The sequence below is a fragment of the Meriones unguiculatus genome, assembly GCF_030254825.1.
Source record: "Meriones unguiculatus strain TT.TT164.6M chromosome 13 unlocalized genomic scaffold, Bangor_MerUng_6.1 Chr13_unordered_Scaffold_37, whole genome shotgun sequence".
Lineage (NCBI taxonomy): Eukaryota > Metazoa > Chordata > Mammalia > Rodentia > Muridae > Meriones > Meriones unguiculatus.
This window is the reverse complement of record NW_026843647.1, coordinates 1,555,741-1,582,974: the sequence shown is the minus strand read 5'-3', so window position 1 is coordinate 1,582,974 and position 27,234 is coordinate 1,555,741. Positions and strand designations below refer to the sequence as shown.

The 27,234-nt window shown below is 36.5% G+C and overlaps 1 protein-coding gene across 1 annotated transcript; it reads right to left on the bottom strand.

Annotated features, from left to right (window-relative positions):
- Positions 1 to 176: 176 nt before the first annotated feature.
- LOC110543659 (vomeronasal type-2 receptor 26-like) lies at positions 177 to 25,302 on the bottom strand. The gene is made up of 6 exons (XM_060376265.1): positions 25,082 to 25,302; positions 18,086 to 18,377; positions 16,001 to 16,816; positions 11,196 to 11,423; positions 9,386 to 9,509; positions 177 to 1,104 (listed from the first exon to the last, which is right to left on the bottom strand). The coding sequence occupies exons 1-6, from the start codon at positions 25,300 to 25,302 to the stop codon at positions 191 to 193; spliced, it is 2,595 nt and encodes an 864-aa protein (XP_060232248.1). The 3' UTR covers positions 177 to 190.
- Positions 25,303 to 27,234: the final 1,932 nt, after the last annotated feature.

Sequence of the window (27,234 nt, the reverse complement as noted above, 5' to 3'; positions counted from 1 at the left end):
TGCATAACATACTAAAATTTTAGCAGCAGCTTCACTTATGAAATAAAATGTCTGTGATTGTGAGACACAGTGAGGGGCTCTTATTTTTGTTTAAATATACATTTCATAAAAAAGTTTCTGAAAAGTAGGTAAATACTTTACTTTTAGTATACTAATGAGTTTTATTAGAGAAACCAATACATCAAAATGATCAGTTTTTGTATGCTATTTTTTTGTTTTTCAAACATCTCAATGAGTTTTTATCAGGTTTTAAGAGAATAATGTAGCACTTTGGGAAAAAGATGCACCCCAGCAGCCCTGCACTGGAGGCCAAGATGGAGAAGACCTCCACAGCCACCATGGCTTTGCCCTTGGTGCTCAGATAGACTGGGATGAAGGTGACCCAGACACTGCAAAACACCAGCATGCTAAATGTCAGAAACTTGGCCTCATTGAATGTGTCAGGCAGGTTCCTCACCAGAAAAGCCACAGTGAAGCTACCTAAGGCCAGGGTCCCTAAATAGGCCAGCACACAGTAGAAAGCAGTAACTGAGCCCTTGTTGCATAAAATGATGATATGATCATATTCAGAGTGTGCATCTCTGTCAGTATAGGGAGGTGAGGTTCCCAGCCAGACTCCAGAGAGAATGAGTTGGATCAAGACACAGACGGGGATGACAGCATTATAGACACCTGAGACAAACAACCTTCTCATTGTTCTTCCTGGTTTCATGACCCTAAAGGCCAGAATTACAGTTATAGTTTTTGACAAAACAGTGGAAATAGCCAAGGTGAAGACAAGTGCAAATGTTATCTGTTGAAGTATGCAGGAGGTTGTGTTTGGGAGGCCAATGAAGAGAAAGGAGCAGAGGAAACAGAGGAGGATGGAGATGAGCAGTATGTAGCTAAGAGTCCGGTTATTGGCCTTAACAATGGCTGAGTCTCGGTGTTTGAGAAAGATCCCCAGAACTGCAATTGTGCTGACAGAGAAGCAAAGAGCTGTCCATGCCAGAGCTATGCCTAGAGGATCCTCAAAGGAAAGGAACGTCACTTTCTTGGGAAGGCACTGGTTTCTCTCAGGGTTTGGGTACTCTTGAATTGGGCAAGGGATACACTCCTGCTGATCTGTGTGGAGAAATTGTATCAATATTTCACCTTATATAAGTACATATTCATTGTACATTAAATTCATTAAACTGCTTTCAAGTGATGTGTGTAATGTGGTGTATTCTGCTTCCTGTTACTGCCAAGGACATGAACTCTCTACAATTCGCATTTCTACTGTTTATCTTGTTTAGTTAAAAATAAGCTTTCTGCTCAACAGCTTATCACTGTTTCTCTAGGGTAGTGAAATCTATTTTACTCATATTCAGATAAAATAGTACTATCAAGTAAGCCTTCAAATGCTTTTATTGTTCTTTGAGTTTCTAAGAATGTGTACATTGTATTTTGATGACATCAATGTATAAAAATGCACTTTCTTGTTTCCATCATCATGGCTTCTTCTCATTTTTCTTCTTACTGTTTCAGTGGTTATTTGTTAATCCCATTCCTATAATTTTTCTAAGGTAACATGGTAATAAGTTAGGTCCCATCTCCATGAACTATGGAACAGTTCTAATTTGGTGGTAAATATACAACACTTGCATCAACAAACACCAGCTGTAAGCTCAGACCAATTATTACATATCTCAGCTGTGGAAGTTGGAAATAAATCTCTATAGTCTTTGACATCCTTTGACGCAGGATAGGACACTGTCTCTTTCATTTTAATTCCAGAATAATCCTGGGAGTTTGTTCTAATTTACACTCTTGTTCTTCAAGTAATATTCTGAAGAATAAAAAATAACCTACATGTCATAAATACCAGAAATCTATAAAAATGTTAAATCAGAAGGGGAGAATGACACAGCCATTTTCATTGAAATTGCTGAGAGTCATGTAGCACAGTTGCTTGATGCTATTCAAGCAAAGCTGTGCAGATTGTTACAATCATTGTTCTTCTATCTCTAACTTCTGTTTTTTGTTATTTTGTTTTGTGTGTGTGTGTGTGTGTGTGTGTGTGTGTTGCATTACTGTGGACTTTCTTCACTATGATTTAATTTCTTTTTTTTCCTACAGAAAAATTATGTCTGATTCTTTTTAAAATTAGGCATTTTTAAATTAATCGTACTTTATTCACTTTGTAGGTTGGCTGTAGCCCCGTTGCGCATTCCCTCCACACCTTCCCACCCTCATTTCCTCCAATGCCCCTCTCCAAGTGTGCTGATAGGTATGTCCTCCTCCCCTTCCCTCTGACCATAACTTATCTGGTCTCATCAGGACTGGCTGCATTGTAAGGGGAACAGGGACTGTCTCTGACATAAACTCAGTGGCTGGCTCTTTGATCACCTCCCCTGAATGGTGAGCAGCCTTACCAGGCCATAGAGGAAGACAATGCAGCCATCCCTGATGAGACATGAGCCTTATCAAAATACTAAACTTAACTTTTTCTGTCCACTGTCCACTGCAAAACTTCTTTATGCCCTAGAGATTATTAAGCAGAGGTAGCCATATAGGAAGATGAAGCCATTATTTCAGGAGTTTTCTTGGGGTATGTGCCCCTAAACAGTATATTGGGGCAGGGTAAACAAAGGCACTATGCGAAGCCTGAGAGGCCTGGAGATTCAGGTATTGATTTAAGATGCTTTTTTTTATAGGCTTAGAGCTCCTGGAAAATGTAGCTTAAAGATAGAAGATCAAAGGGGGTACACTCCTTATGGAATAAAACCTAGTAAATAAGATAGATTGACTTAAATAAGGTAGACTGATTTAACCTTTTTTCTACATTGTAGCATAGATGATGATACATATAGTAAAAGGAGCTGTTTATTTGTATTTGCTATGCATAAAATGATCATTTAAAATATTTTCTGTTTTTCTGGACTGCACTTATACTGTAAACAATTCCAACCTAAAAGCAGGCTTTCACATATTAAATGTGTTTTCTTTCAAGGAGACAGTCTTTAGATTCTTTAGAGTTATAGGGCTACGAATGATAATCAAATATGTTCTGTATGTACTTTTAAAATTGTAACTGAGCTTTGATCCCTGTATAATGAAAAATCAAACACCCATTCTGTACCACTTGTATAATCATTAATCAGTGTTTGTACTGTGAAACTTCTATAAACAAACAAGAGCCTTGTCAGCAAAAAGTCAGAGCCAAAGAAACATCTACATTTTAGTAGTCAGCTTCTAGATTCCCCTAACCACCACAGCTGACTAATTTCTTCTCTCTGACCCCTGATCTGCTCTCTGGAGCACCCTGTAGACAAACACCTCTCTTTTCCATGCTCAGTATTGCCCCACAGAAAGGCTCCTGGAACAACATCACAGAGAATGAACTGCCAACAATAGAGCATGCATGGGACAGATCTGGGCTCCCTGCACATAAAGACCAAGTTGTACAGCTTGGTCTCTATGGGGACACCTAACAGCAAGACTAAAGCTGCCTTGTGTAGCCTCAATAACAGAAGTTGTGCATAATTTTATTGCAACTTTAAATGTCAAGGCTGGTTGATATTCATGGGAGACTTCAATTTTTTTTTTGAAAAGAAAGGTAGGAGGGGCACATTGGGTAGGGAGGTGAGGTGAGAGAGAGGGTCTGGGAGGAGAGGTGTGAGCAGAAGCTCCATAGTACACAAACAAATTAATACTATAATAGAAAAAAATAATAACATTGTAATAGAAATGAATGAAACAGAAACAGAGAAAACAATACATAGAATTAACCAAAGGAAGAGCTGGCTCTTTCTGAAGATAAACAAAAATGACAGACCCATAGCTCAAGTAAATTAAAGAAAAAAATAGAGTACTCAAATTAACAGAATCAGAATTTACAGAAAAACGTTACTACAGAAACCAACAAAATTCAGAATATTCTAAAGAAATATTTTTAAAACATAATATATTCCAGTAAGCTTAAAAATGTACATGAGATGGATAAGTTTTAGATTTGCCCAAGCAACCATTATTCAAAGATGAATTCAACAAAACTTCAACAACCTAGATAGACTTAAACAGACCCACGAGGAAATTCAAAAGGTCACAAAAGGCTCCCACCAAAAAAGAAAAGAAGGATGAAAGATCAAAAAATGGAGAATTCAATATGGTGGAGACCAGTGTGCCCCATATCTGAGGGGCAGAGATTCAGATAATCTGAGACCAGTGTATGGACAAGTGGTTAGATCCAGAGCATCAACTTTGCTGCTTTCTGATCTGGACAGGTCATCCAGGGAATGGAGTTGATCTGATCTAGGCCCCCTGTGGCCATCTCATGGATCCAAGAGTAGTAAATTTTGGACCACCTGCACCTTCACATATTCCAGTGAGTTTGGATCCCCATATCCAGGGACTCTGTGCTTTAGCAGCCAGACTTCAGATCCCTCCTGCTCCCTGTGTTCCAGCTTCATGATTACTGGGAGAGCACCCCAGCCACCAAGCCACTGTTCTTCTACTCACCCCATGGACAGCAGGTGAACAATAGAATTTCAGAGATCCCAGATCCAATAAAACAGATCTCAGAGAAATCTGAGTAAAGGGAATACAGTTTGGGGCAGGCCTGCAAGTGGCAGCACAGCATTATTCTGAGGAATCCCAGGGATGCCACCTGGGGCACCTGAACCTTGATAATGATGAGCACCAGTACCTGCACCCCAAAATCCAGGTTTCCAAAGCATGCATACCCCGGTCCTTCAATTCACCAGCCTCTACACGTTTACACTGCCCTGTGCCTTGCCCTTCAAGATGCTGTCATCTAAACCATCAGCACCCATTCTAGAGCCACTGAACATTTGACATCTTCCTGAATACTACTCTAAACTCCAAAGACAGGAAGATCCAGGCTTTGGTGCAGTTTTCAGAAAAAACCAAAAACCAAAAAACAAAAAACAAAAAACAAAAAACAGGTAAGGCTACAGATACAGACAACCAGATGGCTAAAGGCTAGCATAGCAATGTAGTCAACAAAAACTGGGACATCCTGGCTCCACCAGAACCCACCCCCAAGAGCAATGGATAGTCTAATACAGCTGAAACACAGAAAAACAACATTAAATTTATGTTTATGCAGTTATTAGAGACACATAAAGAGGAAAAGAACAAAGGTCTCACAAAAATACAAAGAAAGACAAGGCAAACAAAGGGTTCCTGTGCATGCACACCTCTCTCCTTCAATTCACCACCCCCTACATGTGTATGTGTCCATACACTGTCTTGTGCCTCCCCTTTCAAGATGCTGTCATTCTTTGTATCTCATTCTTTGTATCTTAAGATGCACCCATTCGTGTGCACATTTGACATCTTCCTGATAACTACTCTAAACTCCAAAGACAGGAGGATCCAGTCTTTGATGCAGTTTCCAGGAAGAAACAGGTAAGGTTACAGACAACCAAATGGCTAAAGGCCAACAGAGAAACACAGTCAACAAAAACTGGGACATCCTGGCTCCACCAGAACCCACCCCTGAGAGCAATGGATATTCTAATACAGCTGAAACACAGAAAAGGGACATTAAATCTATGTTTATGCAGTTATTAGAGTCATATAAAGAGGAAAAGAACATGTCTAAAGGAAATACAGGGAAATACAAGGCAAACAAAGAGAGGCCATCATAGACAAGAACCACAATTAAACAGGTGAACTAAATTATTAAAATTATTCAATTCTTGAAAACGGAATTTGAATCAATAAGGAAACACAGAGAAAACCCTGGAGATGGAATACTTAGAGAAGAGATCAAGTAACACAGAGATAAGCATCACCAACAAAATATAAGAAATGGAGGAGAGAATCTCAGGCATTGAAGATACAATTGAAGAAACTGATCTATCTCTCAAAGAAAATGTACAACCATAACAGTTCAAGGACTCCATGAAAACGTGAAACCTAAGAACAATGGGAATAGACTAAATAAATGATTCCAGGCTCCAAGGTGCAGAATATAAGTTTAATAAAATCATAGAAGAAAATATTTCCAACCTTAAGAAAGTGATAACCTTAAACTTACAAGAGGCTTACAGTACCACAAATAGACTAGACTGGAAAAGAATATCCTCTTGACATAAAATAAAACAATAAATCTACACAATGAAGAAAGAAATATCAAAAGCATCAAAGGAACAAGATCAAGTGACATGTAAAGGTAGGCCTATCAGAATCACACCAGACTTTCCAACAGAGGCCATGAAACCCAGAAGGTCCTGGGAAGATGTCATGCAGATGCAAAGAGACCACAGATGTCAAAGCAGACTACTGTACTCACCAAAATTTAGGAGCAACAGAGATGGAGGAAACAAGATATCCCATGACAAAAGTAAATTAAAACAATATCTATGCACTATCCCTGACCTTGAGAAGCAACTAGAATGAAAACTCCAACACAATGAGATCAACTACACTTACGAAACACACGATATAGGTAACATGAGAACAAAAATCAAAAAAACAAACACACAAACACACTATCCACAATAACACCATGATAAAAGGAATTGAAATTCATTGGTGACTAATATCTATCAACATCAATGGAATGAGAAATCCAATAAAAAGACACATACTAACAGAATAGTTATGGAAACAAGATCCAACATTCTGCTGCACACAATAAACACACTTCAGCCCCAAAGATACACACTACCTTGGAGTAAAGTGCTTGAAAATGGTTTTCCAATCAAAAGGACCCAAGGAGAAAGTGGCAGTACCATCTTAATATCTAATAAAATAGTCTTCCAAACAAAATTAATCAAAAGAGTAGTGAAGGATACTTCATCCTCATCATAAAAAATCCACCATGAGGACAACAATATCTTGAACAACTGTGCCCCAAATAGAAGGGCACTTGCATTTATAAAGAAACATTATTGAAGGTTCAATCACACATCAGTCCCAACGTCAGTAATAATGGTAAACGTCGATACCTCACTCTCACCAAGTGATAGATCATTGTCACAGAAGCTAAACAGTGAAATAATGAAGCTTACATAGGTCATGAATCAAATACCTAATAGATGTCCTCAGATATTTTCGCCCAGACACAAATAGGCCTTCTTCTCCACAAATGAAGAACTTTTTCTAAAATTGAACATATATTAAGGCACAAAGCAAGTCTTAACAGATACAATAAGACTGAAATAAGCCCTTGGATCCAATTACACCACCATGTTCTAAATCTGGACCTCAACAATGACAGAAAGAGCAAAATGCCTACACATAAAACATGGAACTTGAACAACTCAATAACAGGTGTCATGGGAGAAAAAAAGAAAGTAATTAAAGATTTTCTAGCATTCAATGAAAATGAAGGCACAACATGCCCAACTTATGGGACACAATGAAAGCAGTGCTAAGAGGAAAATTCATACCACTAAGTGCCTTCATATAGGAATTTGAGACATTTCATACAAGCAATCTAATGCTACAATTGAAAGACCTAAAAAAAAAAGATGTACACAGGGCCAAGAGGAGTAGACATCTGGAAATAATAAAATTCAGTGCTGAAATCAACATACTAGAAATGATTCAAAGAATCAGCAAAACCAAGAGCTGTTTTTTTGAGAATATCAACCAGAGAGACAAACTCTTAGCCAAACTATAAAAGGCAGAAAGACACTATCCAAATGAAAAAAATAAAAAACAAAAAGGATGATAGAAGGACAGAAACCGAGGAAATCAAAGGAATCATTAGGTCTTATTTCAAAAGTTTATACACCATAGAAATTTAAAATCTATATAAAATGGACAACTTTCTTGATAGATTCCACTTACCATAGTTACATCAAGATCAGGTAAATAAAATGTCCTATCTTCCCTAAGGAGATAGAGGAAGTCATCAAAAGTCCCCATCCAAAAAAACTCAGGGCCAGATGGTTTCAGCTCAAAATTCTACCAGACCTTCAAAGAAGAGTAAATTCCAATACTCTTCAAACTATCCCACAAAAAAGAAACAGAAGGAACATTAACAAATTGATTCTATGAAGCCACAGTTATGTCACAGTCAAGACCGAAGAAAGACATGAACTTCAGACCAATTTCTGTCATTAACACTGACACAAAAATACTCAATAAAATACTCGCAAACTAAATACAAGAACACATAAAAGATATCATCCACCACTATCACATAGGCTTTATCCCAGGCATGCAGGAGTGGTTCAGTCTATAGAATTCCATCAATTTCAACTACCACATAAACAAAGAGAAGTAAAAGAACCACATGATAATTTCTATAGAAGCCAAAATCCAACACATGTTCATATAAAAATTTTGGAGAGATCAAGGACACAAAGCACATACTTAAACATAGTAAAGTAAATATACAGTAACCCTATAGCCAATATTAACATAAACAGAGAGAAACTCAAATCAATCCCACTGAAATTAGGGACAAGGCAAGGCTGCCTGCTCTCTCCATATCTTTTTAATATAGGAATTGAAGTCATGTGTCACTCTGCAAGGAATTTGACTTATGCTAACATTAGATCTTAGAATATGAAGAATATTTAATTAATTTTTCAACATTTGGTCATTTGCAATAATACATAAAATCCTGTTTGTATTATGGTTGTCCAAGGATTGGCCTTTTTAATATAATAAATAGTAGATTCTCATCATTATATTGCTGTATTTCCCTTCTGACTTCTTATTTTTTTCATAAAATAATTTCATTTTAAAAATAATATAATTACCTCTTTATGCCTCTTCTTTTTCATTGCTCTAAACCTTCTGCCTGACCCACCTTATATTTATTCTCTCTCAAATACATGGGCTCTTTTTTTCATTAAATGTGTTTATTTGTGTGTGTTTTTGTATATAAAAACGCAACCTGCTCATTCCATATGATATTACTTATATATGTTATCACAGTTGACCACAACCCTAAACAGGTAGCCATATTTTCATTCACAAAGACTTGCTTTTTCTATTGTTGATACTGAAAATTACAACTGTGTTATAAATGCAGTTCAGTTTCTTGCGCATTCAGAAACAATTAGACATATACTTTTCCTAGAGTTATTTTAAGGCAGGAATCATTAGGTTTGTTAATCACAGAAATACAAATCAATCCTGGACAACAGGAGATCTCACACTTAATGGGGAACTCATAGCATGGAACACTGCAAGAACTGAGATGGCCATTCCATGCACCAAAAGGCAGGTTTTTAAAAGTAGGGTGCATATGACACAACACCCTGAGAATTGCCACTCTAAATTCACACATTGTGTGCCTTCAGCCATGATTACTGGATTTGGGGATGAGTGTTAGAGACATATGGAACAGCACTACATTATGACACCAAGGTCACTTCTTAACTTTCCCCATCTCCATTCCCAAGCATTTTGAGTAAAAGTATTATTTTTCTACCTGTCTGGTTGGAAATGTGCTGATCTGGACAAAATGCACAAGAAAAACAGCAGACCAGTCTTTCTTTTAGTAGAACTTTCCAGAATCCTGGACCACAGCTCTGTGTACATACTGATTGTGGAGTCTGAAGGCAACACAGAAAAACTAGTCATGATATTGAACATCAGTTTAAAATAGTTTAGGATAAATACATGTAACCTATGGAAATTGTATTTGTTTATGAGGAACTCTGAGGTTTTAATGTGGGAATGTAGAATGGTGATTTAAACTCACCATGTTTTCTAATACTAAATGTTCAACATCCCTTTATGGTGACCAAACTACAACTCTACTGCCTATGCTGTGTGAAATGTGTTGGACATCAGGATATCCTCTTCTGTGAGGCAGCAAGCCAGAACTTATTTTGTTGTATGAATTTTGGGACAGTTGGATTTTAAGACAAGAATCCAGTCATACTTGCCTCCAAGCACACTTTTTTTCTACCTTTATATTTCCATTCTTGTAGTAAAAACCATCCACTCTGATTCAGCTGCAAAAGGAAGTTCAATTTTCTCATGAAAATGGTTTGGCCATTGGTGAATTATAATCGGTTACTGTGACTTTTACCCTTAACACCCAATGCTAGAGATTGTTCTATGCCTTTCTTTTCAAATGTTTGTGATGTCATCAAATGGGACTTTCACCAGTTACATTCTTAATCACATAACTACTAAAATCCTAATGCAATTTTAGTTTGTTATATGTTAGAAATATTGTCGGACAGAAAATATTTCTATCTTAGACCTCTTCTCTGCCTTGGTTTGGATTCAGTTTCTGTCTATTGATATGTACATATTAAGAAGAATATGTTTCTGGATAACTGGATCAGCTGTTAAGAGTGCATACAGCTCTTGAACTGAAATATGGCTACAGTTCCTGACACACATATTCGGCAGCTCATACACATTGTTTACAGAAATGTCTTATGTCCAAATTTATAATATATTAATAATTTATTAATTATTTATGCTAGCTCACAACCTTGTAAATTTATTGATATGCTTGAGTATTAATTGTGTGAATGGAAGGATGCTTGAGCATCAGCTAACCTTTATATTTAATATGTGAAAATCTACATAAGTTTGTGTGCATGTGTGTGCTTATATATAGAAACACACATACATGCCTTTATAAAACTATGAACACTCGATCATTCATTCACTGCATTATGAACAAAAACAAACATTCAAATCCAATTCATCTAATTCTAGCTAAGAAATTAGCTGACATTATGTGCGCATTTATATGTATGTGTATGTATATATACATATATGTATGTATATGTGTAAGTATATATACATATATGTAATTCTGAAATATTGGTTCATTTCTGATTTAATGTTATCAAACAGAACTAAAGATATGTTTTAGTATTTAACATGCTTGCCACATAAGCAGGAAAACATGAATTTGATAATGATGAAAGGATAAAAGAAAAGTTGAGTGCAGAAAAATAGGACTGTAATCCAAATTTTATGATCATTAAGACAGAGAGAGAATCTAGGTAATGAGTTTAGCAAAATCAGAAAGCAAGGGTTTCACACAGATAAAAATAAAGTTGACAGCAAATGATAACCACAGTTGACTCAGGACTTAACAAGCACACATGCTCATGTGCATGAACACCCACACACTAGCTCATAGTCACAATAGAACTAAGAAATTAAAATTTCACAATTATTTTAAAATTTCAAAGAATCATTACACAATCATATTTTATAATTCTTTAAAAATAATTCCCTTCATATTAAATACTGAAAAAATTCCAGACCTCTTTGAAGTTGCTTGGCCATTGAATCAGAACTTCATTGATGAAAAAGCCTTGATCTTGTGCATTCTTGAAGACAAACTCTCCCACTTTAAGTAGTAATACATTTTCAATACTATATGCAATAAAGTTTTGTATATCATATGTTTCCATAATATTCTTGTTCTCATCAAAGCTTATTTCATCTCCAGCTGTATTTATAAATTTAATTTTCCTCAGAAATCGATGCAGCTGAAGAGAGACATCATATGATATGAGTGGCCCACACAGATTACTGGCTGACTTTAAAGAGAAGTTCATTTTCCCTCTCTCTAACATGGCTTTCTTTTCCTAAGTGCTTAATTTGTTTATCTGTCTTCCCACTTGTTTAGTGAGATTAAAATTATTCCCCATAGAAACAGTGCAAGAGCTACTGAACACAAGTAGAAATATTGTCTATGAGATGGAAGATAGTATAGTGTGTATCATGTCCATAGTTGGAAAAAGGTCCTGTGTCTTTTTCCAGCACCAGAAAATAATACTTCCATTTTGAAGATGTAGATACGAAGAGGATCCAAATTGAGGCACCCGGTGCACATGGTAACTAAGGCTTTGACTGTAGTGACTTCATAGCAAGTGAGAGGCCGTGCTGTGAACTTGAAAATTCCAGTGTCTCTGCTTCAGAACTATACAGAAGTTACTAGAAGAAAAACCCCAACCAAGGGAAGTAAACAACACCCAAAGAGACACAGAAAATAAATAACACCGCTGCTGAAAAACCAAAATAAGACAAACACACAAACTCAAAGAAATCATAAAAATCAAAACCACAGGCAGTAGCAATCATTAATTATTAATATCACTCAACATCAATGGACTCAATTCCTCAACAAAAAGACACAGAGTAACAGAACGGATGTTGAAACAGGACTCATCAATGTGATGCATACAAAAAAACACATCTTAAAAACAAAGGAGAACATTACCTCAACGTGAAGGGCTGAAAATAGGTATTTCAAGGAAACTGACCCAAGAAGCAAATTGAAAGAAGCCCTCCTAATATCTAATAAAATAATCTTTTAACTGAATTTATTCAAAACACATATGAAAGGACACATATCCTAGCAAAAGGATACATATGATAGCAAAATCCACCAAGATGATATCTCAATTCTGAATATTTTGGTCCAAATACAAGGGCACCTACATTTGTAGAAGTAACATTACTAAAGCTTAAATCATACACAAATACAACCAGAGTCATAGAGGGAAACTTCAAAACCTCACACTCACCAAAGAATAGGTCATAAAGACATAAACTAAACAGAGAAACAATTAAACTAACAAAAGCACAGATCAAATGGATTTACCATGCTTGCCACATAGGCACAGATCAATGGATTTACCATGCTTGCCACATAAGCACAGATCAAATGGATTTAACATGCTTGCCACATAAGCAGGAAAACATGAATTTGATCATGATGAAAGGATAAAAGAAAAGTTGGGTGCAGAAAAATAGGACTGTAATCCAAATTCTATCCACAGAATTTTCACCCAGAAAAAAATGAATATACCTTCTTTTCAGCACCTCACAGAAACTTCTTCTAAAATGTGCATTGACTTGGTAAGAAAACAAGCATCAACAGGTACAAGAAAATTGAAATAACCCTTTTATCTTACCAGACCACCATGGATTGAAGCTAGATTTCAATAACAATGGAAACAAGAGAAAACCTAAAAAATAAAAATAAAATAAACTCATGGAAACTGAACAACTCAGTGACCACTGGGTCAGCAAAGAAACAAATTAAAGATTTTCTAGAATTAAATAAAAATGAAGGGACAACATACCTAAACGTTTGGGACACAGTGAAAGCAGTGCTAAGGAAATGTTTCAATACATTAAGTGCCTTCCTAAAAATAATTAACAAATTCTCATAGTAGCAATTTTAAAAACACATGTAAAAGCTCTAGAACAGACAGAAGTAATCACACCCAAGAGGAGTTGACAGCAGGAAAGAATCAAACTCATGGATGAAATCAGCATCATAGAAAAAAATGGAAACAATACAAAGAATCAGTGAAACCAAGAGCTGTTTTTTTTTGAGAACATCAACAAGATAGACATACCTCTAGACAAACTAACAAAAAGTCAGAGAGACAGTATCCAAATAAATAAAATCAGAAATGAAAAGGGGGAATAACTCCAAAGAATCATTAGATACTATTTCAAATGACTATTCCACAAATTTGAAAAATCTAAAGGAAATGGAAGATTTTCCTGATAGATTTCACTTACCAAAGTTAAATAAAGATCAGGTAAGCAGGTTAAAGAGTACTATAACCCCTAAGAAAATAGAAGCAGTCACCAGAAGTTTCCCACCCCCCGAAAAAAAATCCCAGAAGCAGTTGCCTTTAGCATGGAATTCTACCAGACTTTCAAAGAGGAGCTCATACCAATACTTCAGAAACTATTGTACAAAATCAAACAGAAGGAACATTGCCAAACTCATCCTATGACTCCACAGTCACACTGGTACCTAAACCACACAAGGACTCAACAGAGAAAGAAAAGTTCAAACCCATTTCCATTATGGACTTTGATGCAAAAATACTCAGTAGGACACTGGTAAAACCAGTCCAAGACCATATCAAATACATCATTCACTATGATCAAGTAGGCATCATCCCAGGGATGCAGTGATGATTCAACATATTTAAATCCATCACTGTAATTCACTGAAAGAAAAAAAGTTAAATAAACATGTTCATCTCATTAGATAAAAAAAAAAAACTTTAATAAAATCGTGCATAACTTCATGATAAAAGCCCTGTAAAGATCAGGGATACAAGGCCCTAGTAAACAAAATAAAGGTGATATAACAACAAGCCAATAGCCAAAATCAAATTAAATGGGGAGAAACTCAAAGCAATTACACTAAAGTCAGGGACAATACAAGGCTCTTCATAGTTTTTCAGTGTAGTACTCTAAGTTCTCGCTAGAACAATAAGACAACTAAAAGAGATCAAGGGGTCCAAATTGGAAAGGAAGAAGTCACAATATCCCTATTCACAGACGATACACTAGTAGATATAAGTGATCCACAAATTTTACCAGAGATGTTCTACAGTAGACAAACCCCTTCAGTATGCTGGCTGCTATAAAATTAACTTATAAATTCAGTAGTCCACCATGACATTAAATAATAAATGGGCTTATAAAAATTAGGAAAACAACATACTTCACAATAACCAGAAATAATATAATATATCTTGATGTAACTACCCAAGCAAGAGAAAGACCTCTATGGAAAGAAATTCACATCTCTGAAACACAAAAACAATGAAAAAGATACCAGAAGATGGAAAGATCGCCCATGCTCATGGATCAGTAGAATTAACAGTAAAAATGACCATCCTACTAAAAGCAATTTACAGATTGGATGCAATTACTATCAAAATACCAACACCATTTTTCACAGACCTTGAAAGAACAATTGTCAATTTCATATTGAACACAAAGACAAATACAGAAACACAGAAGAGCTAAAACATTTTTTGTATAATAAAAGAACTTCTGGAGGTATCTCGGTCCCTGACTTCAAGTTTTATTACAGAGAAATAGTAATAAAATCTTATGGGACAAAAGGAAATCAGTGCTAAGAGGAAGTTCATAGCACAAAGTGCTGCCAGAACGAAGTTTGGGACATCTCATACAAGCAACTTAATGAACCACCTAAAATCCCTCGGAAAAATAGAAGCAGACACACCCAAGAGAAATAGACCAATAGTAATAATCAAACTCAGAGCTGTAATCAATAAATTAGAAACAAGGAAATAATTCAAAGAATCAATGAGACCCACAGAGCTATTTCTTTGAGAAAATCAACAATATAAACAAACCCTTAGGGAAACTAACTAAAAGGCAGAGAAAAACTATAAAAAATCAGAAATGAAAAAGGGGACATAACGAAAGATACTAAGGAAATCCAAATAATCATTAGATCTTACTACAAAAGCCTATATGCCAAAAAAAAAAAAATTGAAAATCCAAAGGAAATGGAAAATTTTCTTGATAGATTCCATTTACCAAAATTAAATCAAGATTGGGTAAATAGATCAAATACTCCTATATGCCCCAAGGAAATAAAAGCAGTCTCAAAAGTCTCCCTTACAAAAAAACACAGTGCAAGAGGGTTTAAGTAGAGAATTTTACAGACTTTCAAAGAAGAGCTAACTCCAATTCTCTTCAAACTATTCACCAAAATAGAAACAGGAGGAAAATTACAAAACTCATTCTATGAAGCCATAGTCACCTTGATACCTAAACCTCACAAAGACCCAGCAAATAAAGAGAACTTCAGACCTATCCCTCTTATGAACATTGATGAAAAATATACTCAATAAAATACTTGCAAAATGAAACCCAGAACACCTAAAAGATATCATCCATCATGATCAAGTAGACTTCATCCCAGGCATGTAGGTTCAATATACAGAAATCCATCATTGATATCAATCATATAAACAAAGAGAAGGAGACAAACCACATGATCATCTCCTTAGATGTCAAAAAAGCATTTGACAAAATCCAATACCCATTCATGTTTAACTAAGTCTTGGAGAGATCAGGGATACAAGGCACATTAATGACAATATACAGCAAGCATAGAGCCAACATCAAACTAAAATGAGAGAAACTTAAACCCATTTCCATTTTAACTTATACTTTTAAATATAAGATGAAAATATTTTATTGGCTTGACCAGAGTAAATTTCTAATAATGTAAGATTCTAAGCTTCTCCTGATTATGAGTGAGGCTTACCTGCCATGGTAGAAGCCAGTCTGTGTTTCTGTCTTCTTTAGATCCCATTTCAGTTTTGCTCAATAGCATTCTATTTAGGGCATGGGCTACTGCATACACTGCACTCCATATGGAATAGCTGGGCTCAGAAGTATTTATCACATCATTTATTTTATCCTTAGTCTTTAGGGAAATATTCACTGCACAGGGTTTATGATTTCCACAGAGTGAAGCAAGAGGTGAACAATTAAAATTGTCAATCCAGAATTTAGAGAAGTAAACATCTCCTGGGTAATGGGAGGGTGTAAGTGCCTCAAGAAAGTGCTTGAAGCCAGGGATAGTTCTTTTCTTTGAAAATGAGAAGCTTCCACTGAATAGGTTTATCACAACAAACTTTTCATTTATTATAGACTCTAAGTATGGCGATTGTGGCTTTGCCAAGATCCACACCTTCTTTCTGGTTAAAAAGATATGAATGTCTACACAGAAGAACAGCAAATCATCTATATCACCATAGAATAAATTCACATTTACTCCTGTATGTTGTTTTAAGTTCAGCAAACCATAATCATATTTTAAACTAGACTTCCAATTATCTGGGAGTTTTTCTGTAAAAGCCACACAGATATCTTCTGATACCATCTTTACTTTCAGGTCAGAGAGAAACTCCCTTCCTCTCTGATCATCAGACACAATGAGCCCCACCCACTTCCAGCCAAAGTGGAGCAATAAAGAGATCAACCCTTGGGCTAGAGCTCTGTCTTTAGTAGACATCTGGTAAAGAGATGGGAATGTATCTTTGTCACTAAGCATGGAATCAAATGGTCCATATGTGACCTGAAGAAGCAAAGAAAAAAAAAAGATTCTGAGTTTCAGGCATTTAGAATCATCATCCTGAGTGAGGAAGTGACTTCATTATTCAAATATGAGGGTTAAAGGACTGAATATTGTTAAGGAGGATGTTTTCTGTGAGATTAGCTTGTCTCTCAGTCATGTGGTGGAATACAGTCTTCAAATACCATAGGCTCCAAAGTTACTAAGATGTCTGAAGCAGCCCATAAGTTGTTCATTGGCTTGAAAGGCATGATAGATCTCTCTTGTTGCAATAACAATGCAAAAAATTATGTGATGTAGAGGAGGACTACAGAAAACATTAACAGGTACTTTCTAGTCACATAACACCATATTTCCAAGAACCTTCATCTTTAGGAAAGCAAATATGGAAAGAGACTAACAAAGTTTTTAGAGATTTAGTTTCCTAAATTAAAGTGGTGCAAGTTGTGAAGATCTGGGGCCACATTGCCAGGGGTTATTGCATCATCCCTCTTGATAGTTTTGATAGAGACAAAACTCAGATAGATGTAAATTATTGTCTTTTGTTTTTTGTTACATTAGGTTAAAACACATTTACGAATTATTTGACTGAGTGACAACAATGAACATTATCGTGTGGGTTTTTTAATCTTGATTATTGCTGACTCCTGTGCTCACCAAGTATTTTTTCTGTTTGTAGTAAATACTGCTGATGGATGGACTTCTTCAGTGTTGCCTGGCAAGGGTCAATTGTGGCAATCTATCCAAGTTTTTGGTCTCTGTGGATGCTATTCTGAGATCTACTTTTCTGAATGAGCTCATTAATTCCTTGAAAGAATTTCATCAGTGATGACTTGAAGAGTTTTCCAAAATCTTTAGTTACATGTCCTGAACTTTCTTTTTGCATATGTCAGATATTTACAACTGGAGGAATTTTGAGATGTTTATATGCTAGATTGGGTAGTTAGGTATCTTTGCTTTAGAATTTGACTTATGATCAAATGCAGACGGAGTATCCACAGTACATCATCCATTGTTTGGAGATAGAATCATGGCTACTACTAAGTGATATGCTTAGAAATTCCCATAATTTACTGTTAATGCTTTTTACCACACTCTGTCACCTTTTAACTATTGTCATATCAAAGTAATTAATTCACTGCTATTTGAAATCTGCCTACAATAAACATAATTCTCTTCTCTGTGTTCTTTTGTTTGTTTTGTTATTGTTATTGTTTTTGTTTTGGTCAGATCTAACATGTGATTGTGCTCAAAAATAGACTCCTAACTTACTTGTGGGACTTTGTAGAGCTCTGAAAGTGTTGCAATTGAAGCAGAAAATTCCGGCTTGGTTCCTGAAATAATTCCTAGAGCGTTGTGTTGAGTTTTGCATTTGTAGTTAGGGATATGCTCACTCCTTCCAGACAGCCACATCAGAGGGCCCTCTAAGGTTTCTTTATTAGAATTAAAGGCATTGTAGATGTGGAAACCCAAGGTCATATTGGGAAGCAGGTTTGAGTCCTTATTGATCTCTTCAATGGCAAAGTATAAGGACAGCATATATTGATAGTTTTTCCATTTCAGTCTAAACCAGAGGAACAGAATGAAGAGTATAGTCACTACATTTTTTTTCTCTGAAAGTGTTAATCAAATTCAGGAACCTAGAGGTCCTAGCCCTTGACTTTTCCTGTGACATGTAAATCTTGTGTGAATAAAACCTTAACAACTCAGGAATATCATGGAATGGCTCTTAAACTCTCAGAAATTGAACTTTATCTAATTTTTGGTGTACATTTAGTGCATAACATGTCACTTGCTTGTATCTTATGATTATTGAATACATAGGTGCTTATGATTTTTCTGTTTGTGAAAGCATTGGGTTATGGAAGAGTCATTAAGTTGTTCACCAGGAATATAAGTAAGAGCTTCATATCCTTTATTTTGTAATGATTCAGTTTCACACTCACTTATGGAAATTCTAACAAGATTATATGCACTCCTACTGTTAAAGTGTCTCTTTGTGTTAAAGATGTCGTGGCATCTATCTATAGATAGACTCCCTTGAATAAAAGCTAGCATCAGTTCTCCATGCCCACAAGGTGGCCTTGGAAATATGTGTGGCTCCAGTTCATAAGATTCCTTCTGGCATCTTTGGGCACCAGACACACTGTGCTATTCACACATTTATAAGAAGGTAAGCTCTCAAATACATGAAATAAAAATAAATAAACATGTGCAAAATAGTGTTTTGGGGGCTTGAAAAATGACTGAGATGTTATGACTACTTGCTGCTCTTGTGGTGGACTCTGATTCAAGTCACAGTTGACAGTTTTAGGTTCAAATAATATGTGACATCAGTCCTAGGGGATCCATGTCCTCCACTGGCCTCTGAAGGAATGATGTACAAAAGTGGTATACACACAAACATGTAGGCAAAAACCTATAAACATAATGTAAAAATTAACATATCCTTACAAAAATGTAAAAAGTAGTAACTAAATGAAAAGCGTTTCTCTAAGATCACATATAACATGAATGAGTAGAGTTTCCTGGGTAAGGCTGTGAAAAAAAAAGTAAGTTAAACTAGCATATAGAAGAGAGGAGAAATGGGATTATATTAAGACAGTGAAACAAAATTGCTCACTGTGAGAAGATATGAACTTTGGTGCAGGTAGGTGGGCTAAACTATCTCATTCACAGCCTTCAGTGCTTGGGGATGGTTCCTCAGAAGCTTCTTTCAAAATCTGTTGTAGGTGACCCTATAGAGGGAGCTTACCAGAAATCATGAGCCTGAAATCCACTCGGTTCTCCTGGAGGAACAATTCTACCTTAAGACCTGCCATTACCAGGAAGAAATGCCATTTGGTTGCACTGCACTAATATGAGGTCTATGGTTAGATGCTTTGTTAAGAGAGAATCTATTGGTCAAAGCAGGCAATTAGGAAGAAGTGAGAGAAAGAGAATTAGTCTTCCCCAAGGATTATCCCATACTCAATATTGAATTGTATGAATGTATACATGTATCAGTGAGAACTCCTGGAAAGACCTGTGTCTACAAAGACTGGCTATAAAAACTTAATTTATATGGAGAGATTGGAATGTTGTAGTTCTAGGGGCTCATTACCATAGTCCAGGCTACCTGCAGCACCCTAGTAGCTATTTCTCTGCTGTTGAGATGATCTTCTATAGCTAATGAATAAAATCATTTTGGAATATAGTAACCCAACACACCACTTGCTCCTGCCAATCTAAAAGACAAGAATAACATCACATAGCATCTTGGGCCTGTACGATAACTTGCTGTAACCTCCTCCCTGATGTTTCCAGGAATGCACTGGATTAATAGCTTTTTTAAAATTCTGTTACTATGAAAAATACATGAAGCTGCTTCTACATTGTAACATGGAAATTGGAATAACGTAAATTGTGTTCATAGACTCTCCAATTTATTCAACAATAAATTCTCTCTTTTTTACATTTGAGCTGAGGGATAATGTTTTTCCAGTCACATAAAAGCAATACTAAAGACTAAAGAATGGATTCAGTTGGTTATATCTGTATACATATTCATTTGTTTATCTGTGACAGGAACTCCACAAGAAGATCATCAGGGCTAATCAACAAGGGCCTAGAGGAGCCTATGGATCCGGAAGCACCCACCAATAACAATGCATGGTCTGGACTTACGTTCTCTCTATATAAGTAGCTGATGGGCTTATTAGGCTTCATGTGGGCCTACTAGTTAGGGGAGTTGGAGATATCTCTGTCATGGAATGTTTTCCATTTGTTGATCACTTTCCCCTGATGAAACTTCCTTAAGAGAACACAGGGTAGATAGGTGAACACAGTCATCATGAGACTACAGGAGCTGGGGTGTGTAGGTATGAGGTAGAACAGGGGAGGGGGATGTAAGAGAGAAGATGGGAATAGGAAGAGAGGAGGGTTGGGTGTGTGACCAATATGTAAATTGAATTAATTAATAAAAAATATCCAAGTGAAAAATATGGAAATAAATTAGATGCACTCCATCAAACCCCTCAGAGAGTTCTGCTGAATATGGATTTAAGGAATTTAATGAAAAAAAGACTTTCTCTGATAGACTTCTAGAGTCAGTAGCTATGCCTATCCACACATAAGATAGGCAGAAATGATCTTTTCTTTGATCATATTTCAACTGTGGTAATGCTGACAAATGAACCATGAATTGTCATATGCTTCACCGATCAATCCCTGCCCAGCATATGGACATTGTTGAGTTAATTTCCCTACTCTCCCTGGCCAAGTTAGGTTACTTTTCCCAATTTGCCCTCCACAGAAAAAATCTTTCAGACCTCACTAGTCTGGTAATTGAAGGCTGACGATATTCTGTGTGGCAACTGAAGCCTTAGTGTTGTCTTGGATGACATCCAAACACTGTTAAACTCTGCTCTCTGCAAAGTCTTTGAGATTGTCATGGAGGATCCCAGACTGGGTGCCCAGATATCCCTTAAGTCTATCATTTTGAATGATATAGAGGCCATTTGGATTATACTTACTGCTCAAATTTTACCCCTCTCAGATCTCTTGACATGTTAACAGCAAGTTGTCAGTGTAGAAGTTTAGCAGAGCCAATGAAACCTTAGGCATCTCCTCTGAACAAGACTGCAGCTGCATGGTTAATCTATATCATACAAAAAAGTATGGCCTTTTTTTTTCTACAGATACTAAGTTCCCTGATGAAGAAATCATTACCTTGCTGGCTTCACACTGAAAAATCCAATCTCACAATTTGAATGAAATTCAAACTGAAGATACTAATACCTAACAGTTTATTTTTTACAGTTCTTTCATTGAAAAGAACTTGATTGTCAATCATTTATCCCAGTAATCAAACAAATTTGTCTCCTGGTAAATGCCTGGATGGGGGACACAAACACTGATTTTTTGTAAATATCAGATCAGTGATACTGGTGTTAATGTAATCAGGTTAAACCTACTTCCATTAAACTTGGCAGGACTATAGAATGACACTATTTTTTAGTTCATGAATTCTACTTTTCAAATATATTAAAGCTTTGGGTGAGATAAAATCTCAAAATATCACTGAGAATCAATCAATCAATCAATCAATAATATGAGATTAGTATGCTGCATAGATTATGCCAGATTTTAAAAGTCATTTTGTTTCAGAGTATAGCTTTTAAAAAGAAGTGTTAGGAGTTGGAGAGATGGGTCAGAGGTTAAAAGCACTAACTATTCTTGCAGAGGGCCTGATTTATATTCCAAGTACCCACATGACAGCACACAGCTGTCTGTAATTCCAGGTCCAGGAGATTTTACACCCTCCTCTGGGCTCCAGGCAAGGATTTGATGCACATAAATTTATGCAAGACAAATACCCATACCCATAAAAAATTTAAAATGAAAAATATAATTTTAAAAAGTAAAATGAAGTGAAAAAAAGTCTCACAGAAATGGAATATGTGTGACCCAAATACAGGAAAAAAAAACATTTTAAGGGGACCAGAATGTATTCCAAATATATTAGGAAGGGGACCAGAAAAGATGGCAGTGAGACAATGGAATATTATTCAGCAATAAAAAACAAGGAAATCATGAAATTTGCAGGTAAATGGTGGGATCTGGAAAAGATCATCCTGAGTAAGCTAGCCCAGAAGGAGAAAGATGCACATGGTATATACTCGCTCATATAGACATATAATATAGGATAAACCTACTAAAATCTGTATACCTAAAGAAACTAAGCAAGAGAGAGGACTCTTGCTAAAATGCTCAATTCCTATCCAGAAAGGCAAGGGGGATGGACATCAGAAGGAGAAAAGAGGAAACAAGCCAGGAGCCTGACACAGAGGGCCTCTGAAAGGCTCTGTCCTGCAGACTATCAATGCAGATGCTGAGACTTATGGGCAACCTTTGGGCAGAATGCAGGGAATCTTATGAAAGAAGTGGGAAACAGTAAGATCTGGAGAGGACAGGAACTCCACAAGGAGAGCAACAGAACCAAAAAATCTGAGCACAGGGGTCTTTCCTGAGACTGATACTCCAACCAAGGACTATGCATGGAGATAACCTAAGACCCTTGCACAGATGTAGCCCCTGGCAGTTCAATGTCCAAGTGGGTTCCATTGTAATAGGAACAGGGACTGTCTCTGACATGAACTGATTGGCCTGTTCTTTGATTATCTCCCCCTGAGGGGGAAGCAACATTACCAAGCAACAGAAGACACTGCAGCCACTCCTGATGAGACCTAATTGACTAGGGTCAGAAGGAAGGAAAAGAAGACCTCCCCTATCAGTGGACTTGGGAGAGGCATGCATGCAGAGGGTGGAGGAAGGGAGGGATTGGGATGGGAGGAGGGAGGGAACCATGGGGGGGATACAAAGTGAATAAAGTGTAATTAATAAAGAATAAAAAAAACAAACAAACACTTTAAAGTTGATGTAAAATTTGAATATCTAAGAAACTGATTTAAGATATGTAATTGCAAGTTGTAAATATCTGAGAAAGTGGTTTAAAGTATGTGAAAATGAGAGTTAAAGATTTTAAATTTTCAGAGATTGAAAATATTAATCGCTGGAGTTCTGATATGCTATGAAAACCACCATGTGAAAGCACTGGATTCTCTCTCATAGTTACAGAATCAAAAGTTTTATTGTCCTTTCATTCCTGCTGAAGACATACTTCAATGATTTTCATTGTGATGAAATCTTATCTGTTATTAAATATACAGAGAGGAAATATTGTTCCTTTTTTAACCCCAGAACCAACCATCCTACTTGGTGTCCAAGGTTTAGCTGTAAAGCATGAATTTAACCCAGCTGTTTATAGATGCTTGTTACCTGTTTTTCCTAAAGTGATGATTGCAGTGTAAATTAGAGATTGGGGTCATGTTAATATATTAAAAACTTTTATATCTGTGGGTAAACTTTAAAAACTATAACTTAAGCTTCAAGGAAATGAGACTTGATCCATCTATCACAGGTGAAACAAAATCTACAGTAAGACTTCTGTCAATTAACACTTCAATCTTTTCTACCTACTGCCTATCCTAAGGATGGGCTGCTTCCTTTCTCTGGTGTTGTGATTCCTTCTCTCTCTGGCTGCAATGGGCTACTGAGCTATAGTTTCTCTGTCTTGTGAAAGCATTCTTAATAGTGCTTTACTTCCAAAATAAATCAGACATCTTGTTTTTTTTCTATTCTAGTATTCCATAACACTACAACTACCTGGTCCACAGGCTTGTATGTTTGTTTCCTGCTCAGAGAGGAAATATGTACTGAGGTTTCAAGAAGACACTTCATAGCAAAGGACCATCCTGATCCCAAAATTCATGTTTAAATGAACACATGTGCCAATCATATCAACAGAAAAACAGGTAACATGGAAAAGCCGAATGATTCCTCCACAGTATCATAAATAACCAACAACTGAACTCACAGTTTCTCAAAGAGTTAAATTGGCAGATGAATACTTCAGATAGTAAAAAAGATGAGTAACACAAAAGAAGACAGGAGCAAACAATGAAATAATGTGGATATTGAGAGAAGAATCAACTGTGTACAGGAGAATTTGGAATAGCAATAGAATAAATAGCAATCCACGGGAAAGTCTCGGTACCATAAAAGACAAATTCTAAGACAAAATTGAGATTCTGAGGGGGGGAGAAGCAGATACAAATGTTGGAAATGAAAATCATAAAACCTTCAAAACACAAAGCACTGCATTTCAGACATGAATGGCATGACTGTCAGAACACTTCATTACAATATCAATGGTAAATAAATAAGTCAAAAGTATGACCACAGTATCTAAACTCTGAGATACTTTAAATATACTACAGCCAGAACATGTGGAACAGGAGATGCTAAGATCTGAACTAAGGTCATAAGTGTATTCAAGTTCATTTCACCACAAAATCTCCAAGTCCCTGGAAAGAAACAGATACTCAAACATAAGACATTTAGATGGCCAAATAGAGGTGAGCAGAGTGGAATCTTATCTTGATATATTAGAGACAATGTGTTAAAAATATGTAAGTCTGACCATGGAATCACACCATGGAGCGGACACAAAAGTAGGTTATTTCTCTCTCTGATTTCTTCCTGACTGGAAACATAACAAAGAGAAATGGAAATGTTTGCAAATCTACAATGAAGCAGGAAAATGTGAAACAGACTTTCATATTCCTCCTTATATAGTTCATTATTCTCAATGGAGTACATGAGATTAGCAGATCATGTACTATCTTTTCTCCAGAACAAGCATAACACATTCAAACAAGTACTCACAGAAAGGTCCTCCATAGTAGACTTGGTTCACTCTCAAAAAGGTTCTGGACATCTTGGGGTAGATGGACTGGGATGTGAATGGGGATAAATGTACCAAGGATAATATCTGCCTCCATGTAGGTGCTGGGCTCCCAGTAATAATCACAAGGGAGCAGAGAAATCTCCATTGATGTATACACAGGTTGCAGGAATAGGATGAGACCAAGCAAAGGAAGGGACATGTTAGGCTCATCACAACACAGAAACAGTCCCCTGCATCTAGTCTAATCCAAGACTATTGACTTATGTCATGGAACAGGCTCAGATCTCAATAGTGTCAGGGAAGTCTTTTTATGCTCCAGCTGCTTCCTACAGTTGTTTCAAGCTATCAGTCTGTGCACACCCTATGGTTCTCATGACAGGCCAGCACAATGAGGGTCCAGACAACTGAGGGTCACAGTGCTGAGGTATTTCTGTCACTATAGCCAGACTTGCTCTGAATTTGCTGTCTTTTTATTGTTCTATTTCCCTGTCATCCATGTGCTCTGGGAATTCCATAGTCCTGAGGCTCTGCACCTGGTTCTTCTATGTGGGTGTAAAACATGTTTGGTTCTTTCTTTCCTCCCAAAACTGTATGATTTCATCATGGTCCACAGTGACTTTGGACAGCACGATAGTCTGAGATAAAATTTTAGGTCATCAAAAAACAACTTGTTTGATTTGGATTGCTATTGTGAAAGATAGTTTGAACACCTGATTCCTCCTAGTAAAGGGAGCAGGGGCAGTCACTGGCATTAACTTGGGTGCTTATTCCTTCATCTCTTTCCCCACTTGAGGTGGATTTACTAGGCTACAGAGAAAGAGGATCCAGACAGTCCTGATGAGACCTGATAGGCTAGAGTCAAATAGTAGAGAAGAGAACCATCCTTATCAGTGGACTATGGGAGGAAAACGGGGGAAAGAAGGAGAGAAGGTGGGACAGAGAGATGAGGGAGGGGGGCTACAGCTGGGTTACAAAGTCAATAATATATAATTAGTAATAATAATAACAATGAAAGAAGTCACCAGAAAAGAATATGTGATTTTAACAAAAGCCATAGCTGCATTCCACAAAGCACAAACTTAAAATATTCAATTTAGTGTTTGTTTTAAGAGAGGAACTGGTAATATCAGCTTCTAATGTCTGCCGGTCAGAAGCACTCCCTTGAAACTATAATAATAAATTTTAAAAAAGAGTAAGTTTATTACAGCCAAGTAAAGATAATCATTTTCAACCTCACCCTTTCATAGTATTAAGATTCTTAAGCCTTCATCTCACAATTTGTGTTCTGCTATTAGCAAATTTTTGTACAAGCCATTCCACAATTACATTTTCAATAATACACAATGTTGGGGTCTGAAACACAAAAAAAAATCCAAGAAGTTGCAAAAGTCCATCAAAGCAAGAACTTTATTTGAACTAGGGGGCAAAAACTGATCAGTCAGGGGCAATAACACAGATTTGGGCACTGACTAGTTTTCTGAACATTTATCTTAGTAAATGTTTAAGCAATGACAAAATCTTATTGTACTCAGGCTGCAAGTGATTGTTCAGGTTCTCAGAACATATTTGAGAGCTGAACTATGACCTTAAAGTGAAATTGTACAGCATTTTTATAGAATGGAACCACAAGTCAAGAGGGAACAGAGCAGGTTGTAGTATTTTGCAGTCATACTTTGACATGAGCTTTTGACCAAGAAACTAAACACTGCTGTCAGCCTTATCCAAGACACTTGGGCTCAGGGTTCAAAACTCAGCTTTTGTATTCAAATATCCTCTGGGATGTCTGGCACCAAATTCAGAATTATACAGGAGCAAAAGAGAGGGAAAGGTGTTCATAATCAATTTTAGTCATGACAGGCAACACATTTACAACTTTTGTGCCTTAGTTTAGATGATCAGCAACTTCACTCTTTACATATTTCCTGATTAACAGACAAACATGAAATATATGAAGAATCAGGATAGGAGAAGGTTCTGGGGCCTGTGAGTATGAACTCAGTTTTGAACTGGACAGCAGAAGTCCTGAGATGGCTGAACTCAGGCGATTGTCTCCTAACAACAACAACAACAAAATAATACTTCATCTCTATGCTTTTTCTACTTTCCTGCAATACTATTTATAATTAACACA

Excerpts from the sequence above, each read along its gene's own strand:
- LOC110543659 (XM_060376265.1), bottom strand. The coding sequence starts at position 25,302 with ATGTCCCTTCCTTTGCTTGGTCTCATCCTATTCCTGCAACCTGTGTAT. Across the intron at positions 16,817-18,085 it reads AGCTCTACAAAGTCCCACAA|GTCACATATGGACCATTTGA; the intron begins GTAAGTTAGGAG and ends TTGCTTCTTCAG. Across the intron at positions 9,510-11,195 it reads GGCCAAGCAACTTCAAAGAG|ACTCCACAATCAGTATGTAC; the intron begins GTCTGGAATTTT and ends TGTTGCCTTCAG.